The following is a 26,404-nucleotide window of genomic DNA, read 5'->3' as shown; positions in this document are numbered from 1 at the left end:
TAATTTATTTCTTCAACTTTCATCCTTATTGTAGATAAAAATGAGACTTAAATATCTCAGGTAAAATTTAATTATAATATCACTTGAGGTACAGGACTTCACCACTAAGTCCAATTCTGGGGTGCTATTCCAGTGGCAGAGAGCTGCAGTGGTAGTGACAATTTAAGAGGAAAATATGCTGGAGATATGAATTGAAGTTTGTGTTGGGGAGGGCACTGGTCTGAGTAGTCAGTTCAGCTATGTTGACCATAGTGCTGCGGTGGCGTAATGGTGAGCATTTCTACCTAGTAAGCAAGGAGACCTGCATTAGAGTTCTGGCTTGGCATGAATTTTAATTCATTTCTTTAGCTTTCATCCTTATCGTACATAAAGATGAGACTTAAATGTCTCTGGGAAATTTAATTACAAGATCTTGTGTTTGACTTAAGCTTTATTATGCCACTTTGCATGGTCACCATTACAGTAACATCTATATATCAATGATGTTAGTCTGCTGTGCTGCTGGCTTGGGCACCCCATCTGTGTGGTGCGTAGTAATCGCTTCTGTATTAGTTGCATTATCAGTGATCCATCCTCTCAGGAATTCCACCTGGCTATTGATCTGTTCCACCCGGCCTCTTGAGTTGTCAGGGAAGGTGACACCTTCCTAAGAGAATTTTGTCTAAGGTCAAATGTTTATATAACAGCTATCCCAAAAAATCCAACACAGTCATGTCAACAGTGATACACAAAGTGTAGATTAATCTTGACATCAGTACTTAGGAACCACCCAAAGCAGCATGTATTTGTTTGTATTTTTAAGAAACTTTAATCATTGGGCACAAGTTTGTATCCCAATGCTATACCAAAATGAACTAAATGCAATATGTGTGTGTGCGATTACATTGACTATAAAGTTACATTGATTCTGTTTCTGCATCTTAACAACTTGAGAGGTTCATACAGATTTTTATGACATTTACTGTCACAAAGTTGAAGACCCTTTTATGCTTTTTGTGTCAGTGGAATGTATTTCAGGGATCAGTATTGTTGTCAACTGTAAAGTTGTGTGTTTTTATTTACTGACAGTTTTCGTACTTTTCTGATTTCTTCATTCATGATTTTCTAGTGTAGTGTGGCAATCAGTGTCACCACACAATCTACAAAGCACACAGTTAACCTAGTGAAGGGAGGTACTAGCAACCAGAAGGCTATAATAAATCTCAAGGTGTTGAGAAGGCAGTTGAGAGTGAAAACCAAATCAAATCTAAATGCAACACATCGGAAAAATTAGGAAGATGTGGAAAGAGAATACTGAGACAAAGAGAAAGGAGAAATGCAAAGTGAACCTCCTGGAAATGAAGCCAGACAAGATAATTAAGTAGGGAAATTTGAATGGAGATGGAAACTGACATAAAGCTTGCAATAGACTATTGGAGGGCTCTTCTCAAGCCAAATATCTGCAGAATAACAGATGGTGGAAAAAAAAAGAGGATTCTGGAGAATTTCGTAAAAACCAATGATGTAGGTATTGCCTTCCTTCAGGAAGTACTTTTTAAGGAGATGAGCCTACAAATGCAATACAATGTGCACAACAATGTTGGCTCTAGCTTAAGGGGTTGCTGCATTTTAACCAGAGTAACACTGAAATTAGAGAATTTAAAAAAGCGACCACATGTATACTTTATTTATTTATTTATTTATTTACATTTTATGCCCTTCATTGGTCCACTATAGCCAACTTTATACAAAGAATTTTTCAGTTTCCTGTCAGCCCAGTACTTTTTCATTCTCTCAGATCTCATCCTTCTTTCTTCATCGGAAATCACCCTTCCTATTATCTGTTTGTTGATTCTCATTTACAGTCTGGTTTGTTTGTCTGTGAGTTTCCTGATTTTTCAGGTTTGTTTCTTAGGTCTTCCAATGTAATCTGTAGTGCATCCATATCTTCTTTGATTTCTAGAATCCTGCTAATGTTGTCCTTACTATTCCACAATTTTTCTATTATTCTCCTGATGATTCTGTTCTCTTGTGTTCCGATTAGAGGTCCAAAAAATGAAATGCATTTCTTCCTGATAGTACTCATTAGCGGTTCTATTTCCATGTAGACTGTTTCATTTGTAGCTACTCTCCAGTGTCCATCTTTATGGTACGATTTATTGTTGCAAGTTCTGATGATTCTTCTCTCTATTTTGAGTACTTCGTCTATTTGTGCAGCGGTAGTTGTTTTGAAGATGGTTTCACTTGTGTATGTTATTTCTGATTGAGTGACTGGGTTTCAGTGTTTTGATTATTTTGCTACTGACAGGCTCTTTTTGTTGTAGGTGTTCTTGGTGATATATTGTGCTCTAGTCAATTTGTTTATTATGTTTTGCCATGTTGGCTTTTCTTTGAGGTTATATGTTATGATTTCTCCCAGATATTTAAATTTATCTACAATTTTCATTTCTTGGTTTCCTATGGCAATTTTGTTTGAGTGGTGGGTCTGCTAACATGATGACTGTTTTTTCAAAGGATATTCCAAGACTAATTTTCTGTGCTATTTCCTGTAGTGAGTTATCTTGTTGTTTGGTTTCCTGAATACTGTTGGACAAGAGAGCAAGGTCATCAGCAAATCCTAGACAACTTGGGTCTTCCAGTTTGAATGTTCTTTGGGCCAATCTTGTACTATTCCCTCCTTATGTATTCTAAAGCACAGTTGAACAGCAGGGGTGCCAAACAATCTCTTTCTATTAAACCTTTTTTTATGATGAATGACTCAGAGAGTTCCCCCCTGATCTTGACTTTTTATACAATGTTGGTTAAGGTGAGTTCTATCAATTTGATTAATTTTGTATGGAGCCCAAAATTTCTTAAGATTTTTAACATTGAACGTCTATGGATACAGTCATATGCTCTTTTAATGTCCACGAAGGTTATTACAAGAGGTTTATTTTGTTTCTTGTAATATGCTATGGCTAATTTTAGAGTGATCATCTGTTCTGCACAACTTCTCCAAGGTCTGAAGCCTCCTTGGTATTTACCTAATTTCTCCTCTAGCTGCTCTTTGATTCTCTTGTATAGGATTATGGAGAAAATCTTGTATGTGCAGTCTAAGAGAGAGATATGTCTGTAATTATCTGTGTTATTTTTTTAATCTCCTTTTTGTGTGGAGTGGCTACGGTCCAATGTTCGGGAAACTTTTCTGCTGTCCAGATTTTTGTTAGCGCTATGTGTAAGGATGTTCGAACTGTATCACATTTCTGCAAAAACTTGGTCTTCTCCTCATACCTTATAATTTTTCATATCTTCGAGTGCCTTTTCCACCTCTTGGATTGTTGGAGGATTTATGAGATCAGGTGGAGTCTTGATGGGTGTGGCTGTATTAATTGCTAAACGTTCCTGGGGTTTTTCACAATCCAAAAGTTTACTAAATGCTTTTGTGAGGATTTCGGCATTTTCTGTGTCATTGTGTGCCATTTTTCCATCTTCCCATTTCAGCATTAATGTGGGAGGGGAAAATTTTTGTAATTGTTGTCCAAACCTTTTGTAAAAGTCTCTGGAATTGGTTTTATGGGCACTTTATCAAAACCAAAGTAAATGAAATAACAATATTAGCCTTCATGCCTCACAAGGAACAAATTACAGAACCAATAAAGAAGAGTATGTTAGTGGAGCTATCCCATACTTTGAGTCACACAGAGTGTGACGTAATAATGAGGGGAAATTTTAATTGTGTTTTAAGTTTGGCAGACACAACAGGATCAACCTCTAATTGTGGCTGCTTAAATAACGTGTTTGGAGGATCAAAACTGACAGATGTCATAGATTGAGCCATCATAGATGTCATAGATAGCCATCAAGAGATTCCCCTGTCAGCCTCAAGACTGGACAGATTTTATGCCACGATAGGAATAGCTGTACAGGACTACGAGCAATCACCATCAGCTTCTTGAACCACCATACAGACTTTTAAAATAAAATGTTTACCCCAGCCCAAGGTAATGGGAAAGGGATACTGGAAGTTAAACTGTAACCTACTCAATGTTGAGTGGGTAAAAACAGTTTTCTGTGAATGTTACCAAACATGTGTTTGTTGGAAGCAGTTCTTTAGTACCATTCTTGAATGGTGGAATAAACTGGTGAAACTTGAGATTCGTAAACATTCAGAAATATAATGTATAGGATCAGTGATACTAGAAGAAAAAACATCAAATTCCATTATGCGATTGTTCAAGAACTCCAAGAACAAGTGAATAACAGAGAAGACAGATTTAGTGAATTCAAGAAATTCAGAAAGAGGCTCATAGAACTACAGGAAAAAGAACTTGAAGGTAAAATAATCTCTTGGAAAGGTGGGGGACACATTCCAGACAAACAACCAAATACGTTTCACCTCAGCAGAGAACAGAAACAATGCAGACATAGAGTTACCGAAAATCCGACGTCTTCCAGTGAGAACGACACTGCTAATATGGAGATATTACGGACATTTCTGGAGACTGTTTGAACAACCATCAGATCCTACCAAGATAACAAATTTGCTACAACACTGCACGACTTCCCTCACTGAAGAAAATGACGCTATGTTGATAGAGTCCATATCCGAAGAAGAAATTGAAGACCTTGTAAAGGAAATGAGAGTCCAGACATTGATGGCATACCATATTAATTTTACGAAGTCTTGTAGTCATCTATCAGAGAAGAATTGACAGAGCTCATGAAAGAGAAACAGAGTGGGTCAAGTATGTTGAGAATATGAACAAGAAATTACAGTCCTTGTTCCCAGTAGTCTCAAACCAAGAACAATAACTGATTAAAAGGCAAAAACTCTTTTATGCTCAGACTCAAAAATGGTGGTGCACATAATAGCCGCAAGACTAAAAAAGACTCTTCCAGAGGTAATTGGGTCTGGTCAGATGTTAGCGTTCCCAACAGTGCCATGGGTGGGCTTGTCTCTCTGGGAGACCAGATTTTCTTCTTCATGGATGTAGCAAACTGGAACAGTAGGCTTGTTGAAGATGGCCTAGAAAATGCCTTTGACAAATTCGGTTACCAATGTCTAAGGAATGTAATGCAACAATATACTTTCTCACAGGCAACAATAAATCTGCTAGTGCCAGACTGGAATCCAATGGTCTCCAAAATACTAATAAATAGCCACTTCATGGGAGAATTCACAAGTTGGCCACCTAGAGGGAGAATTCAAAATTCAGTGCACAGTCCAACAGGGATGCCAATTATCCATGATATTGTGTATAATTCCCTTGGAACCAAGATCTGTTTGATCAAGTACCAGATCTCTGAAATAAATGTTGGTGCTCAAACATTCACCATTAATGCTTATGCCAATTATTCAACATCAAGACCCTAGGAAGATATTAGAAATAATCTGTTCTTATAAGGAAGCAGCAAGAGGAACAATAAACAACAACAAAACCTGGCTCTTATGGTTGAACAAAACTTCGCAACGCACACCACACCACTTCACAGAACGTGATGAGAGGAAGTGCTTGGTGTGAAACTGAAGGAGAACATGAATGAATTGATTGAGGATAATTCCAAATCAGAGGTGGAGAAAGTACAAGGTGCCCATACAATGAACAGCAATAGAAAATTAAATGTGCCATACAGCTCAAATAATACCCATAAAACGAAGATATATTGCTTAAACAAAGAAATAAATGGGAACCTTCATCTAGATACGGGTGCTACTCCCTGTAGCCAGAGGCCAGCTAAAAAAATCATCAGATGAAGGTGGATTAGGCTTAATAGATTGAGAGGGGAAATGCACAGCCCTCTTCATTAAAAATCTGATAAAATCCTTTAACAACCAACAAGTCAGTCAGACTTATTGGTGGCTGCATGGGGAATTACGACAAGAAGTAAATCTTGGTGACAGACACCTGCATAATGTTACGCACACTCTTAAAATCACAGTAGGAATTGTAGGAAAAACTCTCAAATGAAAAGACTTCACCACAAAAAAGGTTTTGGGAGAACTACAGAAAGAAACAATCTACACACCAGTCAGCCAAGTAAAACATAAAGATCTTAATTGGAAGCTGGTGTGGTCTAACTTTTCAGATGTGACTACTAAGTCCAATGTTGCTCTCAGCCACTTGCATGTTCTTAAATGATCATTTTTCAACAGCACCACTGTGTCACCACCTGAGACACGTGGAAAACCCTTATTGTGAACGTTGTGACTTGACTGATACAGTACTGCACTGAAAAGTAGGCTGTTCATAGGCCTATGTAGGTGGATTAAATTTCAATGTGCAATGCTGTTAACAACAACAATGGCTGAAATTAACACCAAGAAGATAATGTACATGGATTTCAAAATGTTCCCAGCTTCAAAGAAGAGAACAATTGCGTGGCTTATATATTCCTATATAAACTACGTCATCAATGATGGAGGTGAATCTGTAACAGAATTCATACTATACCTGCACCAAGAAAGGGAAAAATAGTCAGAACATCTGGGAATGGGAAAAATTTGGCCTATTCATATACCTTTGTTTATAAAAACAATGTTGTTTAAAAAGGAAAACAATAAACAAATAATTTTCAGAGGAAGTCCGAGTTTATGTAGAGGTATAGCTTAGTTCCCTTATTTCAAATACAGTCAGAACAAAATTTTAATTCTTCTAAAATGCCCTGAATTTATTATTAACTACTCTTAAGAAGAAGGAGGTGGTTTTGGATCTAGATGAAGTTGAAGTTTTTAGTTAAATCTAAAAAATAAAAATTAAGTTACTTAAGGAAACTTGAATACAGCTGAAAGAAACTAGCTGAAGAAGGCATAATTTGGTGAGCACAAGGATGGGTGGTAGGGTTGGCTGGAGGTCTGTGGGTAAGAAAAGACACGATGAATGGCACAGTAACCTGTCACGAAGCAGGTCGTAGGTTCAAAAGTTTTGATACACAGCGATCTTGTTGTTTTTTTCCCCCCTCTAAATATTTGATATAATTTTTATTCAGTTAATTAATGTAAATCTAATTTTTTTAATTTATAATACTTTGCCACATAATTTTCACCATCGTATTGACTTTTTTATTTGCCCTCATTTGTCTTCCTAACATAGTTTTCTTTTCATTTGGGATCTGCCAGTATTGTCTATAATAGACAACAAAGTACCAACCAGGACTGTTCATCAATTGGTAAAGCAGCAATTTATGTAGATAGTGTGAGGATAATATCAGGTAACCAGTGAATGATAGTGAAAAATTAGTTTTGTTTTTTAGTACTAAAACTAAAATTTTTCTGTCTTGGGTTTGCTTGTGACATTAGCTTTAATTGCCATGAACAAAACAGTCATGATTTTAGTTTTGCCACTGATTGTTGACAGCCATTTTCTTGGACACATTGCACATCATGAGGTTGTGGTAGGTTAGGACACGAGTTTAAATTCGGTGCTACAAAAGTATCATCTGCTGCAATTCTGTCATTGGTCAGTAAAAATGAGCTGTCAATGGAGAATCTCACATTTTCATCACTCCCTGTGGCAGCCACTTCCAACATTGCTCCGCGTTACACATTAACGGCATTTGTGAAGTGACCGCTATGTTTGTGCATCACCTATAACTGGGTGATGGCTGCTGCATCACCTATAACTGGGTGACAGCCAGCAGCCAATGTGGCAACACTGTAGTTGCAGGTGATAGATGTCAACTGTCAAATAATTTTATTTGGACTATACATAAGATACAGTGGAGGAAAGCTGAGAGTTGGAATTAGAATAGATTGATCTGCTAAACGTGATTCAGTCGCATGTGGAATGCACAATACAACATTACCTTCCATGGAAGGAAAAGCAACTATGTACTACTCCTTTGTACTAGTCACTGGAATCACAAGATGTGGACACATTCAGCATTTATATTGAAGCTGCAGTCTAGGGGTGCGTTTCCCCAGCTTCAAACTCTGTGCCATTCTTTTAATGGCTCCTCTTTGCCATTGATACCTGCCTGACATAACTTAGCCATTCTGATCGTCTCTGATGACCCAGTTACTTAAACTCTTTGAAACCTGGTGTTTATCTCCTACTGATCTGTTCTGTGGCATAAAAGTGTTCCCTTTTGGGAACCTGTCACCAGTGTTTCTTATTCTATCTTCTAGTCCCAGGTATTACATCTTCAATCTCACAGCACAGTAAAACTAAGTATACTAATTTGTTATCTTAACTATTCCTTCATCCACTGATAAACTTGAAATTTGTTTGGGCAAAAGTGTGATGTCTGCAAATGCTACATGGCTCCTACTTTAAAGTTTCTGTTAGAACTCTATTATGTTTGTCAATAGATTGGACTTGATGATTCCAACTTGCCTTAGGGTCTCTGTTACTTAGAACTTCATGGATGAGTAATACAGTGGTTAAAACAAATTTTGCATATTGCTAAATTTTAACACTGAACATTGTGATCCAGAAATAAATTATAATATGAATACAATGGTTTGTCTGTAATGTAATTCTAGCAGAAACAGTCCATGTTTCTACCATTGAGGGCCAGTATGTGCAGTCTATGATAACAGTGACACCTGTAAACATTGCAGTACTTGTGCTGTGCATCGTCATAAGAGTTGTGTTGCTTTGGGATAGTCTGGACAACAGTAATGTATGATATGAGGCTTTGAATAGTCACTCTAATGGAGCAGAGTATGAGACAAGTGTACATTGCAGTGAATGTTACTGTGAACAAGTTTCCAGTGACAAGGTCACCTTCCTTGTGGAACATAGAATTTGTTAAATGGAATGGCCTCCATGTTTTCTAGAGGTCAGCTGCATTGAGAATGCATGGGCCATGCTAAAATGTGCTATTTGCTATCATCCTCTCCTGCCAGAGAGCTTACAGGGCATCATAGAGGCTGCTGTGGAGGAATGGGACAGTAGACCACAGGCTTATCTGGACATTACAGCAAAAAATATGTGTAACCAAACTTGAAAATGTCTCCAGTTAGGAGGAGGCCAGTTGGTTCACAATCAATGTATTATGCGAGATGACATAATAAAGATGTTGTTGTTGTTGTTGTTGTCGTGGTCTTCAGTCCAGAGACTGGTTTGATGCAGCTCTCCATGCTGCTCTATCCTGTGCAAGCTTCTTCATCTCCCAGTACCTACTGCATCCTACATCCTTCTGAATCTGTTTAGTGTATTCATCTCTTGGTCTCCCTCTATGATTTTTACCCTCCGTGCTGCCCTCCAATACTAAATTGGTGATCCCTTGATTCCTCAGAATATGTCCTACCAATCTATCTCTTCTTCTAGTCAAGTTGTGCCACAAATTTTTCTTCTTCCCAATTCTATACAGTACCTCCTCATTAGTTACGTAATCTACCCATCTAATCTTTGGCGTCCTTCTGTAACACCACATTTCGAAAGCTTCTATTTTCTTTTTGTCTAACCTATTAAGATATAAAGATATTCTAAGGTTAAAAAAAAATCAAATGGAAATATGCTTATCTTCTTTATTTTTGTTTTCTTTTTACTCTGCCTGACAAAACAAAATCACTTTTGTTCCTATTATGTCCAGTAGTGACACAGAATAAACATCATTTTTCATAGAGAACTACAGTATGCTGATGAAAATGTTTCAAGGTGGAATCAGTCATAATTGAAGTGCAAACTGTAAAAGCTTATTCTAATATTTTGAAATGTGTATTGTGGTTTGTTTTAACATGCATTGCGAGCATCCAATACAGTTGTTACAACTAACACTATGCCAACAGTCGATGTGCTTGGAATAAAAGGTTTCTTATTTTGCCTAGTCTGAATCTGAAATCATTCATATGCAGGTGCATAATGCACTGTGTGCCAAATTGCAATTACGACTCATTCATAGCAATTAAAAATTAGTATTATAAATTTCCAAAAAACTTCCAGAATTAGTGTTACCATTATTTCACTGTGATGCAATTCAGAGCTACAGAAAAGTGTAGCTTTGTTTTTATTTTCATACTAAATCTTCCAGTGCTTGTTGATAAATTTCCATTTTGTATTACAGTGAAATAAAATCTAAACCTTTTATTTCAGTTTGTTCACAATTTGACCACTGATGTTTATTTACAGGTAGTGGATACAATCTCTCCATTATTAAATTAGATGGATGCAATGAATCAGCAGTTTGGGAAACCGTTACAAAGAATATACCAGAAGCTGTAATCAAAAATTTGAATGGACCTATTATGTGCTTTTCATTACCTTTGAGGAGCACATCTAAGTTTCCTAGTCTGTTTGATGCATTAGAAGCTAATAAAAATACTCTCAAAATTGGTGGAATTGGTGTATCACTTACAACAATGGAGGAAGTATTTCTGAAGTAAGTAAACACTCCATGTGGTTGGTTGAATTGTGACACTTGCCCAGACAACATTAACAGTAAGCAACTGTCATAGGTTTTTAGAGACACACATCGTAGTTTAAAGAAAAAGTTTAATATTTATCCATTTTATGTATGTGACCTTGCCTTGATATTTTCATAGCAAATAACATCACAAATAGTGTACATAATTTTCTGACTGCAATATCCCCGTATTTTTACCATATTGTGTTTTACTATATTTAATAACAACCACTCTAGATCTTGGAACCCTCCTGATAAATTAGGAACAGTTATAGGCAGTGTGTCAGTGCGAAATGTTGTTTTAACCTGTCAGATATGTTCAGTTAATTTCAGTTCAGGCTCGGGACTGAAACTAACATTTCATTCGTCTACTTGAGAACTTCTTATCTTACAAACACCCAAGTCCATGTGGTATCCCATTTGGTTTATTCTGCATTTTCTATTTCAAACTGTAATGTAAACCCACTTTTATGTTCCTGGAATTAATGTTTTCCCACCCTTTACAACAGTTTTTTCTCCCACCAAATTTCCTATGCTCACATTGTTGTTTCGCACCCTTTTTTTTTGTTAACATATTTATAATTTTCATGTGTTTTATGCTTTATGAAACAATGTTTTTGAGAAAAATAGACATAATTGACTTAAAAAGATTTTCAAACAACTTATGGGTACTCAGCCAGGTAAAATTTTCAGTGGCCGCCGATATTTCAGCGGGAGAACACCCTGCCATTTTCAAGGCAAACTGCAATGAACTGGCAATGTACAGGCAAATGTAAAACCTCGGTTATTAAGCTGACACAGGAACACTAGTGACACCATAGATGACCAAAGTCAGAGATATCGATAGTGAGACTATGAACTAGCATGTGAATTAACATTGACTCTGTCCCTCTGTTTTTTGACAAGGGAGAAAGCAGGATTCCAAAGAGAGTTTAAACAAAACCCTCACCCTGTTTACAAGGTTGCTCACTAATTTAATCTCAACTGCCTCCTTGATAACATTGTCCCAATATCTTGGGGTTGTTATACAGCATGGGGTGACCAGTATCCAAGCAATGTTGGGCAATAGCAGATCTGCTTGGCTGCTGTAATTGTGTGTGTGTGCCGTTTATGCTCAGTACATCAGTCCTCCATGGTCCTGATAGTTTGACCAGTATATGCCATGTCACAGCTACAAGGAATGCAATATAGACCCTCCTTATGCAAACCAAGATCATCCTTAACACAAGCCAAAAGCTCTATAATTTTGGATGGAGATCCGAAAACGCATTTCACATTGTATTTCTATAAAATAAGACTGATCTTGGTGGAAGTGCTTCCTACGTAAGGCAGAAAGGCAGTAGACTTATGTGTTGACCCAGGATTATCATCAATCACCTGATGTACAGTTGGTTGATAGTGCAACGCATGTTCAATCTGTCTGTTTTGACAAAACATAATTTCAAGATGGGACAGTTCAGCTGGCAAAGTCTCAGCATTGGAAACGACATGTGCCCTGTGTACTGAGGTACGAAGTACCCTTTCGTGCTGAGTCGGATGGTGACAACTATTAGCCTGTAAATACAAGGCAGTATGAATCGATTCCTGTAAACTGCATGTCCCAATGATCCATTATCCTTCCTCCTTACCAAAACGTCAAGAAAGGGAAGGCAACCATCCTCTTCCATTTCCATTTGTAACATTACAGGACATATTGGGACATATTGAAGTATTCGATACTGTAGACTTTTAGGGGATGTCGATACAGATATGCAAAATGTAAAGGGAAACTTTGGTGATGTTTAAATATTGTACTGTGTCAATATTAGGACATTTTGCACAGAAAGAACAAAAATAGAATTAATGTAAATATATGTTAGTGTTAGTAACCTATTTTCATTCAATTTTGTAATTATATTTCATTTTGTAAAAGAAAGACTCACTGTTTGCTGTATCTCTGATTAATTGTATAAATTATCAGTTTTGAGCTAAATTATTTTGTATAATATGGACAAGATACTTTTAAAAACTCACCAGCTAAAGAGAAAGTCTCTAAATGAATGTTTAATGCACACTTCTGGAGCTTTCTATGGAGAAATTCTATATTATGATCGCAAAAATACGAAAACTTGTGAAAACTGTTTCATAACCTAATTTCGAAAGACGATTTGTATCAAGAAATATTGCTAAAAAGATTTATTTACGTTTTGAAACATGATTTAAATCATTTTACATATAAATAGTTGTTCTAAATCACTCAAGAAATATCCAGAATCAAATGTCAAGATATTTCTGTAAACATCGGTACAAATCTGGTGAAGGTTATCCAGAAGCTGGTAGAAAAATGTTATAAAATCTATTTGGAAATTATGCTTGTAAGAATTTATATGTACTGATCCTTTTACTTACTTTAATCTGTACTAAAATTCTGTAATGTCTAATTTAGTTTTAAGTCGTGAATTGCTATCGTATTGTAAACAAAACATTGTCAAGGACTCTCATTGTTTGGAAAGATATTAATACCCCTAGGAGTTGTCAGTTGCCAGTTCGGATATGCAGTGTGGTTAGCTCGGAGAGTCAGTTGTTGAGTCTGTGAAGTCTGTCAGTTCTGTTTGTAAATAAACGTCTGTAATGAAGAATTACTTGTTGTCGTCAATATGAACTCAAGACCTTTTGCACGAAGCAGACACCTCCTAATGCAACGTTTTAATTTGGTGTTGAGGAGCTGAAATGTTATAATTTGGTGCAGAAAGTCCTGGGACGTTATAATTTGGTTGAGGAAGCTGGGATGTTATAATTTGGTGGAGGAAGCAGAGGATTTGACGACCACCCAGTGATTCTTCAAAATAAAATACGTCTCTTCTGGGATCACAAGAAGAAAATACGTCTGTTTTGGGACCACAAGAAGAGGATATACGACGGACCAGTCATTCTTCAGAAGTAAATACGTCGATTCTGGGGTCACAAGAAGAGGAGTGAATCAACCGAGCGAAACCATCATGGAGTTGAAGAAATTTCGCAAAACACGGACACCAACGACCGCCGACAGACACTAAGATAAGTACCTGCTTTCTAAAATAATGGAAAAAAGACGCAGATTTCAGTATTGACAGCGGTGTAGCAAGTACACCTATTAGGGAAAGTGCTTCTGACAGTGTAGAAATGTTGGAAATGTTAAAACAAATGTTTTCAGAGTTAAACTCGAAGATGGACGATTCTCGTGCCGAATTACGTCAACAAATTGAACAGACACAACAACAGATGGACAGGTCGATTTCGAAGGCTGTGTGTGATTTAAAATCAGAAATAAATTCAAATACAGAACAGATTGCTCACACTAATCAGGTTCTCGAAGAATGGCGAATTACTTTTGAGTCAAACCAAAAAGAACTTAGTTGTCGTGTGGACACGGTTGAGAGCAAAATTTCTGTCCTTGAAACTGATTTAAGTAACGAAATTTCAAATAACCAGTCAAAACTTAAAAAAGTTGTTGATTTTGTAAATGAGGAAAATTCTCAATTGAGAAATGAATTTGACCAGACAAAAAGATTTTTTGAAAGCGAAATTGAATCTTTCAAATCTGATTCTGACAAAAAGGTCACAGAAATTTGTAGTAGAGTAGGTAATGTCGAAAAAACTGTAGACAAAATTTGTAGAAATACAAGAAACTATGTTGCAAAAAGGTTTTAGTAATAGTTGTAATTGGGTATGGGGAAATTTTCCCATTAAAACTTATCCCGGTGACAAGAAGATACACCCAAAAGACTTCATGCAATTCTGCAAGGAGCAGTTCACGTCCATAATGACAGATAGTGTTAAGATAAAATTTGTAAAGAAATTACTTGATGGTGAGGCGGTTTCGTGGGCCAATCAGAATTGTTTCGCGGAAATGTCCTTTGAAGATTTCGAAAAATGTTTTCTAACCAAATTTTGGTCTGAAACTGAGCAAGCTCGAATCAAAAGTGAATTCTTGAATGGTCCTAGTTACAGAGAATCTGATGGGTCAATGAAAGCCTATTGTGAGAAACAGTTGCAAATATTAGTGCATCTGGATAAGCCATTTGATGAGCTAACTCAAATTGATGCACTAAAACGGAGACTTCCGAAAAGAGTACAATGGGGTTTATTATATGGTCCAGATGAGTCCATAGAACAATTCTTGAAATATGTAGACAAACTTGATAGAGCCTTTGAACAAAACAACAGATTCAACGACTTTGTAGGTTCATCACACAGAGGGTGGGAACCGAACTGTGGAAATAACAATAATAGTGAACGAAGAAACTTTAACAACAACAGGGATAATTATAATAGCAATGACAGAAGAAATTTTGGTAGGAATGATCAGCACTTTAATTCAAACAGAGAATGGGAAAATCGAAACAGGTCCTGGGGTAATGACATGAGAGAAGGTAACCCGAGGCAGGGAAACGACAGACATAGGCCTTTAAACGACTAAATGCTCCACTGGGAGTCTGTCAGTTTGGGGCAAGGAATTTTCAAAATCAGGCTAATTTCACCCGGAACAGACAGCACTATAATCAGAGACCTAACCAGTATAGACAGTATGCTTATGATCGATCTGTAGATAGAGGTAATGAAAAAATTAAATTTGACAGGAAATTTTGGAATGTCATCAGAGAAAATACTAGAAACAACTGTAATAGGAACCAGGCTACCTTTGATGAAGTAGGCTTAGAAGATGATATAATTGCAAATTTATATAATCAAGAAGAAGCACCTAATGCTGAAATGAAAGGTAAGGATAACTTTGATAATTTTGGATTGTACAAACTTGTGTGTGGTGATGTTTTAGATGTAAGTTGTCATAATGATGTTTGTACTGAAGTTTCTGGAAAGTCTGATATTCATGTGGATGTGGTTGGTGAAGATGGTGTTGTGAGTAATGTTGGTGATACTAGTAGTGTTTGTAGTGTAAGCTCAGGCAATGATGATGATAATGTTGATGTTAAGGCTAATGGTGATTATGTACTAGAAGATTTTGATGGTGAATTGGATGGAATAGTTTATGTTGAAGTTAAGGAGGATGTTATAAGCAATAGTGTGGAGAATAGTTGTGCCAGGAACTCTAACTACATTCCACATGAGAATCAGATTGTGCCAGTTCAGCTTAGTAATACATCAGGAGACAGGGGGGTTGATTGTGCTGATGCATCTGAGATTATTTTGAAATCTGTTTGGGACAAATTTAAAGATTACAGTGATGACAATGATGTTAAGATCAAATTAAGGGAAATTTGTGAACCAGTTTCTGCTTTTAAGCCTAATGAAATCATCAAATGGGATACTGGTCAGGATGTGTGTGAGGTAAATAGTAATCCAGACATTCCAGTAAATTCCAGTAGACCTAGAAGTTTGAAGAAATTATTGCCTAATAAAGAAAACCTAAATATGGAACAGATGTATGATGAGATAGCAGAAGACCTTTTGTATGAAGAACAGGAAGAAAGGGAAAACACCACTATTGGTAGTCCATACATAAAAATTAAAGCAGCAGGTTGGGAAGGGTATTGTTTGATTGACACAGGGAGTCCAATTAGTGCCATTTCAAGCAAATTAAGAGATATAATTAAGCATGATCCTCACTTTGTTGAATTACCAGTTGTTGGAATAAAAATTAGAGGCATTACCGGCAAACTGAGCAAAATTGTTAATAGACAGGTGTTGTTGTCCTTCAGTATAAATGATGTACAGTTTACTCAAGGATGTCTTGTAATAAGTGACCTAAATGAGAATGTACTGTTGGGTATGGACTGGATATTAAAAGCTAATGCAGCATTTGATTGGGAAAAGAGTTTGTTTACCTTTATTGATCCTAAGACGAGAGTATGTTCCAGTACTGACATGTCGGTTCAAAACTGTGCTGATAAGGGAATTGAAATTAGGGACGTTACATTTTCTAAAGACAGTGGTTATTGTGTAGAGGAAATTACTGAGGATTACGATGATGGAGAATATGGGGATATAGTTCAAGAAAAATTACGGGAATCAGATAATTTGAACCAAGAACAGAAGGTAGAGTTAGAAAGATTATTGTGGAATTACTGTGATGTTTTTGATGATAGACCTGGCAGAGTAAAGAATTATCAATGTAAACTCAGATTAAAACCACATGAGCCATTCTTTATAAAACCTTATAGTGTACCCATTGCAAAGAGAAAAGATGTAGAAAAGGAACTTAAAAAGATGGAAGAGTGGGGCATCATTGAGAGAAGTAAGAGCCAATACAATAATCCTTTGGTAGTGGTTGCAAAACGTGATGGCAGTGTCAGGCTTGTACTAGATTCAAGACACCTAAATAAGTATCTGGAAAGAGAGAGCGATCATCCCGAGAATATAGATGAATTACTTCATAAATTTGAAAGAATGAAATACATGACCAGTTTAGATCTCACATCAGGATTTCACCAAGTAGAATTAGAAAATGATTCCAGAAAGTATACTGCCTTTTTGTATGGGGGAAGATGTTACCAGTATTGTGTGGTACCATTTGGGCTGAATGTCTCAGTAGCCGAATTCATTAGAGCACTTGACTTTGTTTTGGGAAAAGATCTTTTATCAAAATTAACTGTGTATGTAGATGACATTTTGATCACTGGAGAAACTTGGGAAGAACATGTTAATACTTTGAGGGAGGTTTGCAATAGATTAAGGAAAGGGGGAATGTCACTTAAATTATCTAAATGTAAGTTTGGTATGAAAAAATTGAAGTTTCTGGGGCACAGTATTTCTGAGGAAGGTATTCTGCCAGATCCTGAAAAACTCGAGGCAATTGCAAAATTCCCAATTCCAAAAACCAAGAAACAACTAAAGTCATTTTTCAGGATGTGCGGTTACTACAGAAAGTTCATTAGTACCCAAGCTCTAAATGCTCCAAGTCTTAACAGATTGCTGAAGAAAAACACAATGTGGGTTTGGGATCAGGAATGTGAAGCTGCTTTTGAAGAAATAAAAACACAGTTATGTAACAGTCAAATTTTCTACCGTCCTGATTTAAGTTTACCTTTTTGCATTATGGCAGATAGTAGTGATTATGGCCTAGGTGCTCACCTTTTCCAAGAAGTAAATATAAATGGGAAAATAGAACACAGGTCTATTGCTTTTCCTAGTCGAACCTTGAAAAAACATGAGAGGCAATACACTGTTACCGAGAAAGAGCTTTTGGCCATTTACTGGGCATTTTCTAAATTCAGAAATTATTTATTGGGAAACCAGGTAGTTGTCTACACAGACCATAAGGCATTAATTTATATTCAAGAATGTAGGTTGCATCATGGAAGGATTACCAGGTGGGCACTCTTGTTACAACAATTTAATTACTCAATAAAATATCTTAGAGGACCCGATAATGTAGTTGCTGATGTTTTATCTAGAGTACCTGTGGGGGGTGACTTTGAAGATGACAGTGGGGAATGTGAAAAAGAATTCAAAATTATGTATTTAAGAGGGGTGGACAATGAACAAGAAATCAGAGACATTTGTAATGACATCCGACTGAATCAGAACCACGATGAGAACTGTAAACTGGTCAAAAGTTATTTAGGGAAAAAGGGACATGAAAAAGTGGGAGATTATTACAAAATCTACAAGGGGATTCTATTCAAGAGAAACAGTGTAGATAGCGATATATGGAAATTATGTTGGCCTGAACAGTACATCAATGTACTCATCAAGTACATTCATGAAAGTTTTGGTCATTGTGGGATTCAAAAGTGTATCCAAAAAATCCAAGAAAATGTGTACTTTAACAACATAGCCAGGAGGGTTAGAAAAATTTTGACGGGTTGTGACAGGTGCCAAAGAGTAAAAGTATCCAACAAAACTTGTCGAGGATTGATGCAAAACATCTTACCAAAAGAACAACACGAGTTAGTCGCTGTCGACTTATATGGACCATTACCGAAGACCAGAGGAGGCTATTGCTACATTTTTGTTATGGTTGATGTTTTTTCAAAATTCATTAAGTTATACCCTCTTGTAAGAGCATTATTTCAAAAATCAGAGGAGACTATTTTGGCAGGGTTGGAAAACCTCAGAAAATCTTATCAGACAATGGGACTCAATTTACGTCTGGAGTATGGAAAGCTTTTGTTGAAGATGAAAATATAAGTCACATTCTTATTTCAGCTTATCATCCGTCAGGAAACCCTTCGGAGAGATACTTGAGGGAAATTGGGTGATTCTTTAGAACCTACTGCAATACTGATAATGCTAGTAGGATTGACTATGTTGAGAAATTCGAAGATGTTATGAACAGCCTACAGCATTCCTCAACAGGGTTTTCGCCTTATGAAATACAGTATATAATAGCAAACCACCACATCCAATTAGTGATTTCATTGATTTTCCAGTCTGCAAACCATTAAGTACTCAAGAGAGAGAGGAAATAGTGAGAAAGACCATGAAATCTCAAGGTGATAAGAGGAAATGTAGACATGACAAAAGATTGAAGACTTGGTCCTTGTTAAAACACAAGAGAAGTCTAAAGCCATCAGTGGTGAATTAAAAAAGTTTTTTGACATATACATTGGACCTTTCAAGATTCAGGACAATCCTTATCCGAATGCTTACCGTCTAGTCTACCCAAATTCTGGCAGACTGTTTGGCCTACGAAACGTGACCGAACAAAATTGTATAAAAAATGTAAAAAAAGTATTTTAGATAATAGATGTTTATAGACTTTTATATGTAATCTTACCAGGATATTTTTGTATACTTTGTTATGTTGTATTTATCTGATTCCTCAGCGGAGCATATATTCTTTGTGTGCTAAGAATTCAAATTTCTGTGTCCTTAAAAACCGGTCCACCGACTATTAAATGCTTTTGCTAATGTTTAACTGGGTTTGACCACTGTATGCTGTATATTCATAGCGGACTGTGCTATTGCAGCCTGTGATAGCCTGCGGTGTATATGGAAACCATACGGACTGTGAAGATGAGACTGAAATACAGTATGTGGCATTGAGGTAAACCGAACTTCAAGAAAGAAGATCACCGAACTTCAAGAAAGAAGACACCAAAGATATGTGTAAAACTTTTCTGTTTTGTAATGTAAGGACATCAACCCTTCCGTGTTTCACGTGGAAGTGCTGATGGGGGGGTTGTGTAACATTACAGGACATATTGGGACATATTGAAGTATTCGATACTGTAGACTTTTAGGGGATGTCAATACAGATATGCAAAATGTAAAGGGAAACTTTGGTGATGTTTAAATATTGTACTGTGTCAATATTAGGACATTTTGCACAGAAAGAACAAAAATAGAATTAATGTAAATATATGTTAGTGTTAGTAACCTATTTTCATTCAATTTTGTAATTATATTTCATTTTGTAAAAGAAAGACTCACTGTTTGCTGTATCTCTGATTAATTGTATAAATTATCAGTTTTGAGCTAAATTATTTTGTATAATATGGACAAGATACTTTTAAAAACTCACCAGCTAAAGAGAAAGTCTCTAAATGAATGTTTAATGCACACTTCTGGAGCTTTCTATGGAGAAATTCTATATTATGATCGCAAAAATACGAAAACTTGTGAAAACTGTTTCATAACCTAATTTCGAAAGACGATTTGTATCAAGAAATATTGCTAAAAAGATTTATTTATGTTTTGAAACATGATTTAAATCATTTTACATATAAATAGTTGTTCTAAATCACTCAAGAAATATCCAGAATCAAATGTCAAGATATTTCTGTAAACATCGGTACAAATCTGGTGAAGGTTATCCAGAAGCTGGTAGAAAAATGTTATAAAATCTATTTGGAAATTATGCTTGTAAGAATTTATATGTACTGATCCTTTTACTTACTTTAATCTGTACTAAAATTCTGTAATGTCTAATTTAGTTTTAAGTCGTGAATTGCTATCGTATTGTAAACAAAACATTGTCAAGGACTCTCATTGTTTGGAAAGATATTAATACCCCTAGGAGTTGTCAGTTGCCAGTTCGGATATGCAGTGTGGTTAGCTCGGAGAGTCAGTTGTTGAGTCTGTGAAGTCTGTCAGTTCTGTTTGTAAATAAACGTCTGTAATGAAGAATTACTTGTTGTCGTCAGTATGAACTCAAGATCAATGTCGCCCTAACCGCCGTCTGCATCACGTCTGCTGTGCAGCGAGCTACCTTAATTTAAGTATTATCTGTATTTTTCTTACTGTCACTTCTTCTTCTGTGTGTTTTTGCTTTTAGGAAGCCTTAATAGTCAAGTGCTATTAAGTGTTCCATAGGTTTCGTGTTTGTTTTGAATACAGTCAGAGAGTCCCTTTAGTCAGCCATAGTGCCAGAAGTGTCAGTGTCACCCTAACCACCGTCTGCTTCACATCTGCTGTGCAGCGAGCTACCTTAAATTAAGTATTAACTGTATTTTTCTTACTTGTCACTTCTTCTTCTGCGTGTTTTTGCTTTTAGGAAGCTTTAATAGTCGAGTGCTATTAAGTGTTCCATAGATCTCGTGTTTGTTTAGAATACAGTCAGAGAGTCCCTTTAGTCAGCCATAGTGCTAGTAGTGCTAGTGTTTGTTTTGAATACAGTCCAGAGACAGGTAGTGCTATTTTCCTTGTTTTCTACAAGAAGTGGTTAGCAATAACAGTTTAGTCAATAATCAACCGCCTTTAGTGAATTAGCAGTCTATTTAAAAGTTTATTAACACTCTATAGTAAATTGATTTCTTAGGATGGATAGGATGTGTGGCTGCTGTGTACGGATGCAGGAGGAGCTGGCCACTCTTCGCGAACAGCTGAGCGTGTTGATGGCCGCGGTCAGCCGTCTTCAGGCTGCTGCCTCAGAGTGTAGCGGCAGTGGGGAGTCTGGTGCGTCGCAAGGTACACCCCAGGTGTTACATGCTTCACCCACTGTCCCTGCTGTCGAGACATCTTCGCGGGTACCGGGCGCGGTTGGGCCACCCTCTCCCCAAGGGGAGTGGCGGGTTCAGCGGCGTTCGCGGCGCACGAGGCGGAGGGTCAATGTGGAGGCTGGCCGTGTGGCATCGCCTGCTCTGCCTGTGAGTGGACAAGTGGCTGCTCCTTCAGCAAGGTCCGAGCAGGCACATGGGGGGAGGGGTTTATTAGTTATTGGGAGCTCCAACGTTAGGCGGGTGATGGAGCCCCTTAGGGAAATAGCGGAAAGGTCGGGGAAGAAGGCCAGTGTTCACTCTGTCTGCTTGCCGGGGGTCTCATCCGAGATGTGGAGGAGGCCCTACCGGCGGCGATAGAGAGCACTGGGTGCATTCGACTGCAAATTGTTGCTCATGTCGGCACCAATGACTCCTGCCGTCTGGGTTCAGAGGTCATCCTCAGTTCGTACAGGCGATTGGCGGAGTTGGTGAAGGTGGAAAGCCTCGCTCGCGGGTTGGAATCAGAGCTAACTATTTGTAGTATCGTTCCCAGAACCGATCGCGGTCCTCTGGTTTGGAGCCGAGTGGAAGGCTTAAACCAGAGGCTCAGACGATTCTGCGGAGAGCTGGGGTGCAAATTTCTCGACCTCCGCTATCGGGTGGAGAAATGTAGGGTCCCCCTGAATAGGTCAGGTGTGCACTACACGCCGGAAGCGGCTACAAGGGTAGCGGAGTACGTGTGGAGTGCACATGGGGTTTTTTTAGGTTAGAGAATTCCCTCCCTAGGCCCGACAAGACGCCTCCTGAGACGCTGCAAGGCAGGAGTAGGCAAAATGCAACAAGGAATAACAATATTAATGTGCTTATAGTAAACTGCAGGAGCGTCTATAGAAAGGTCCCAGAACTGCTCTCATTAATAAACGGTCACAACGCCCATATAGTACTAGGAACAGAAAGTTGGCTGAAACCAGACGTAAACAGTAATGAAATCCTAAACTCGGATTAGAATGTATACCGCAGAGATAGGCTGGACAGTGAAGGGGGAGGCGTGTTTATAGCGATAAGAAGTGCAATAGTATCGAAGGAAATTGACGGAGATTCGAATTGTGAAATGATTTGGGTGAAGGTCACGGTTAAAGAAGGCTCAGACATGGTAATTGGATGTCTCTATAGGCCCCCGGGCTCAGCAGCTGTTGTGGCTCAGCAGCTGAAGAATAATTTGGAAAATATTTCGAGTAGATTTCCCCACCATGTTATAGTTCTGGGTGGAGATTTTAATTTGCCGGATATAGACTGGGAGACTCAAACATTCATAACGGGTGGCAGGGACAAAGAATCCAGTGAAATATTTTTAAGTGCTTTATCTGAAAACTACCTTGAGCAGTTAAACAGAAAACCGACTTGTGGCGATAACATATTAGACCTTCTGGTGACAAACAGACCCGAACTATTTGAATCAGTTAATGCAGAACAGGGAATCAGCGATCATAAAGCGGTTACTGCATCGATGATTTCAGCTGTAAATAGAAATATTAAAAAAGGTAGGAAGATTTTTCTGTTTAGCAAAAGTGACAAAAAGCAGATTTCAGAGTACTTGGTGGCTCAACACAAAAGTTTTGTCTCAAGTACAGACAGTGTTAACGATCAGTGGACCAAGTTCAAAATTATGGTACAATATGCGTTAGATGAGTATGTGCCAAGCAAGATCGTAAGAGATGGGAAAGAGCCACCGTGGTACAACAACCGAGTTAGAAAACTGCTGCGGAAGCAAAGGGAACTTCACAGCAAACATAAACATAGCCAAAGCCTTGCAGACAAACAAAAATTACGCGAAGTGAAATGCAGTGTGAGGAGGGCTATGCGAGAGGCTTTCAATGAATTCGAAAGTAAAGTTCTATGTACTGACTTGGCAGAAAATCCTAAGAAATTTTGGTCCTATGTCAAAGCGGTAGGTGGATCAAAACAAAATGTCCAGACACTCTGTGACCAAAATGGTACTGAAAGAGAGGATGACAGACTAAAGGCTGAATTACTAAATGTCTTCTTCCAAAGCTGTTTCACAGAGGAAGACTGCACTGTGCTTCCTCTCTAGATTGTCGCACAGTTGACAAAATGGTAGATATCGAAGTAGACGACAGAGGGATAGAGAAACAATTAAAATCGCTCAAAAGAGGAAAGGCCACTGGTCCTGATGGAATACCAGTTTGATTTTACACAGAGTACGCGAAGGAACTTGCCCCCCTTCTTGCAGCGGTGTACCGTAGGTCTCTAGAAGAGCGAAGCGTTCCAAAGGATTGGAAAAGGGCACAGGTCATCCTCGTTTTCAAGAAGGGACGTCGAACAGATGTGCAGAACTATAGACCTATATCTCTAACGTCGATCAGTTGTAGAATTTTGGAACACATATTATGTTCGAGTGTAATGTCTTTTCTGGAGACTAGAAATCTACTCTGTAGGAATCAGCATGGGTTTCGAAAAAGACGGTTGTGTGAAACCCAGCTCGCGCTATTCGTCCACGAGACTCAGAGGGCCTTAGACACGGGTTCACAGGTAGATGCCGTGTTTCTTGACTTCCGCAAGGCGTTTGACACAGTTCCCCACAGTCGTTTAATGAACAAAGTAAGAGCATATGGACTATCAGATCAATTGTGTGATTGGATTGAGGAGTTCCTAGATAACAGAACACAGCATGTCATTCTCAATGGAGAGAAGTCTTCCGAAGTAAGAGTGATTTCAGGTGTGCCGCAGGGGAGTGTCATAGGACCGTTGCTATTCACAATATACATAAATGACCTGGTGGATGACATCGGAAGTTCACTGAGGCTTTTTGCAGATGATGCTGTGGTGTATCGAGAGGTTGCAACAATGGAAAATTGTACTGAAATGCAGGAGGATCTGCAGCGAATTGACGCATGGTGCACGGAATGGCAATTGAATCTCAATGTAGACAAGTGTAATGTGATGCGAATACATAGAAAGATAGGTCCCTTATCATTTAGCTACAAAATAGCAGGTCAGCAACTGGAAGCAGTTAATTCCATAAATTATCTGGGAGTACTCATTAGGAGTGATTTAAAATGGAATGATCATATAAAGTTGATTGTCGGTAAAGCAGATGCCAGACTGAGATTCATTGGAAGAATCCTAAGGAAATGCAATCCGACAACAAAGGAAGTAGGTTACAGTACGCTTGTTCGCCCAATGCTGGAATACTGCTCAGCAGTGTGGGATCCGCACCAGGTAGGGTTGATAGAAGAGATAGAGAAGATCCAATGGAGAGCAGCGCGCTTCGTTACAGGATCATTTAGTAATTGCGAAAGCGTTACGGAGATGATAGATAAACTCCAGTGGAAGACTCTGCAGGAGAGACGCTCAGTAGCTCGGTACGGACTTTTGTTAAAGTTTCGAGAACATACCTTCATCGAAGAGTCAAGCAGTATATTGCTCCCTCCTACGTATATCTCGCGAAGAGACCATGAGGATAAAATCAGAGAGATTAGAGCCCACACAGAAGCATACCGACAATCCTTCTTTCCACGTACAATACGAGACTGGAATAGAAGGAAGAACTGACAGAGGTACTCAGGGTACCCTCCGCCACACACCGTCAGGTGGCCTTCGGAGTATGGATGTAGATAGATGTAGATCTTTTGCACGAAGCAGACACCTCTTAATGCAACGTTTTAATTTGGTGTTGAGGAGCTGAAATGTTATAATTTGGTGCAGAAAGTCCTGGGACGTTATAATTTGGTTGAGGAAGCTGGGATGTTATACATTGTAAAAAGAATGTTTGGGTTGATCGAGTTCAGATGTTCTAGAAAGACATTCAAATTCTCTTTACCATAAGGCCAAACAACAAAAGTATCTTCAACATATCTGAAGAAACAGGTGGGTTTCAAAGGCACTGACTCAAAGATTACAGCACCCAAGTAGATCTGCTATTGCTGAACATTGCTTGGATACTGGTCACCTTGTGCATATAACAACACAGAGATATTGGCATGCATGTCCAACTATTGGGACAGTGTTATTAAGGAGGCAGTTGAGATTAAATTAGCGAGCAACCTTGTAAACAGGGATGGAGGTTTTTGTTTAAACTTTGTTTGGAATCCTGTTCTCTCCCTTGTCAAAAAAAAAAAAAGATAGACAGAGTCAATGTTACCTCACCTGCTAGTTGGTAGTTTCACTATCGATATCTCTGACTTTGGTAATCTTTGATGTCACTGGTGTGTTATCTTTCCTGCGTCAGTCTAAGAACCGAGGTTTTAAGTTTTTCTGTACATTGCCAGTCCGTCGCAGTTTGCCTTGAAAATGGCGGAGTGTACGCCATCTGAAATATCAACGGTTGCTGAAAATTTTACCTGGCTGAATACCCGTAAGTTGTTTGAAAGTTGTATACACCATTAGAAACTCAGGTCTCGCTTCAAAAGATTTTGACAGTTTGTTGGTGTTCAAATACTTTTTACAAGTAGTACATGGTTAACTTTCTGAGCCTTGGGTGCTCTACTTTAGTAAAAGTTTGAACAGTTTGTGATATTGGTACTTTGTCTTCTGCCACTGCCAAGCTCTACTTACCTTGGTTGCTGATGGAAATAAATATGTCACCAGGAGTCTGAAGGAGGTGCGGCTTCAGATAAGCATTCACTTGTTTCTAGTCACTACAAGCCTTAGTTTCCAGTAATGTGTGCTATTCCTAAGGAAGCATGCTGACATTAATCTAGCCACATGTTTTTATTGACAGCTTTGCCCTTTAGTAGTGTCCTTATTGTTAAATTGCAGCTCCAGCCTTCCTTAGAATTATTCCAAAACTTGTTGCATTTCTCATGTAATTCTTTTTGCTGATTTTGCATTACAGTTGAGTGGGAATTTTAAAGCCGGGACACCACTAAAATTTTTTCACTTTTGAATAGAGCTGTATGTCAGTAACTCCTGATTGCTGCAACATGCGAAGCAGTTATAGAATTTTATTAATGACAGATATTGTCAATAAAGTATGTAAAATGAAATGTGAATATTCAGATAGCCTGTCACATATACTGCTTGATAAAAATGTGCTATATAGCTGGTCAGAGGGCATATAGCGTGATAGCAGTTCTTATTTATTTGGTTATTACATAAAAATTTCTGAAATAACTGTGGTACATCAGCCATGTAAAGTTTCAATGAACTTAAGCTAAGTGAATGATTAGGTCTTTTGTATATATTTAATTATTATAAGCACAAATGAGTCAACTAAAATAATAAAAAAAAATTCCTAC

The 26,404-nt window shown here is 37.9% G+C and overlaps 1 protein-coding gene across 1 annotated transcript in view; it reads left to right on the top strand.

Moving 5' to 3' along the window:
• LOC126354493 (phospholipid-transporting ATPase ABCA1-like) overlaps nucleotides 1-26,404 on the top strand; it is a 419,374-nt gene that overhangs the window by 254,617 nt on the left and 138,353 nt on the right. Inside the window, exon 14 of the mRNA XM_050004220.1 lies at nucleotides 10,032-10,281. Coding sequence (XP_049860177.1) covers nucleotides 10,032-10,281 — 250 coding nt within the window. The remainder of the gene's footprint in view (nucleotides 1-10,031; nucleotides 10,282-26,404) is intronic.

The sequence above is a fragment of the Schistocerca gregaria genome, chromosome 3 (assembly GCF_023897955.1).
Source record: "Schistocerca gregaria isolate iqSchGreg1 chromosome 3, iqSchGreg1.2, whole genome shotgun sequence".
Classification (NCBI taxonomy): domain Eukaryota; kingdom Metazoa; phylum Arthropoda; class Insecta; order Orthoptera; family Acrididae; genus Schistocerca; species Schistocerca gregaria.
This window is presented reverse-complemented; position numbering and strand designations above follow the sequence as displayed.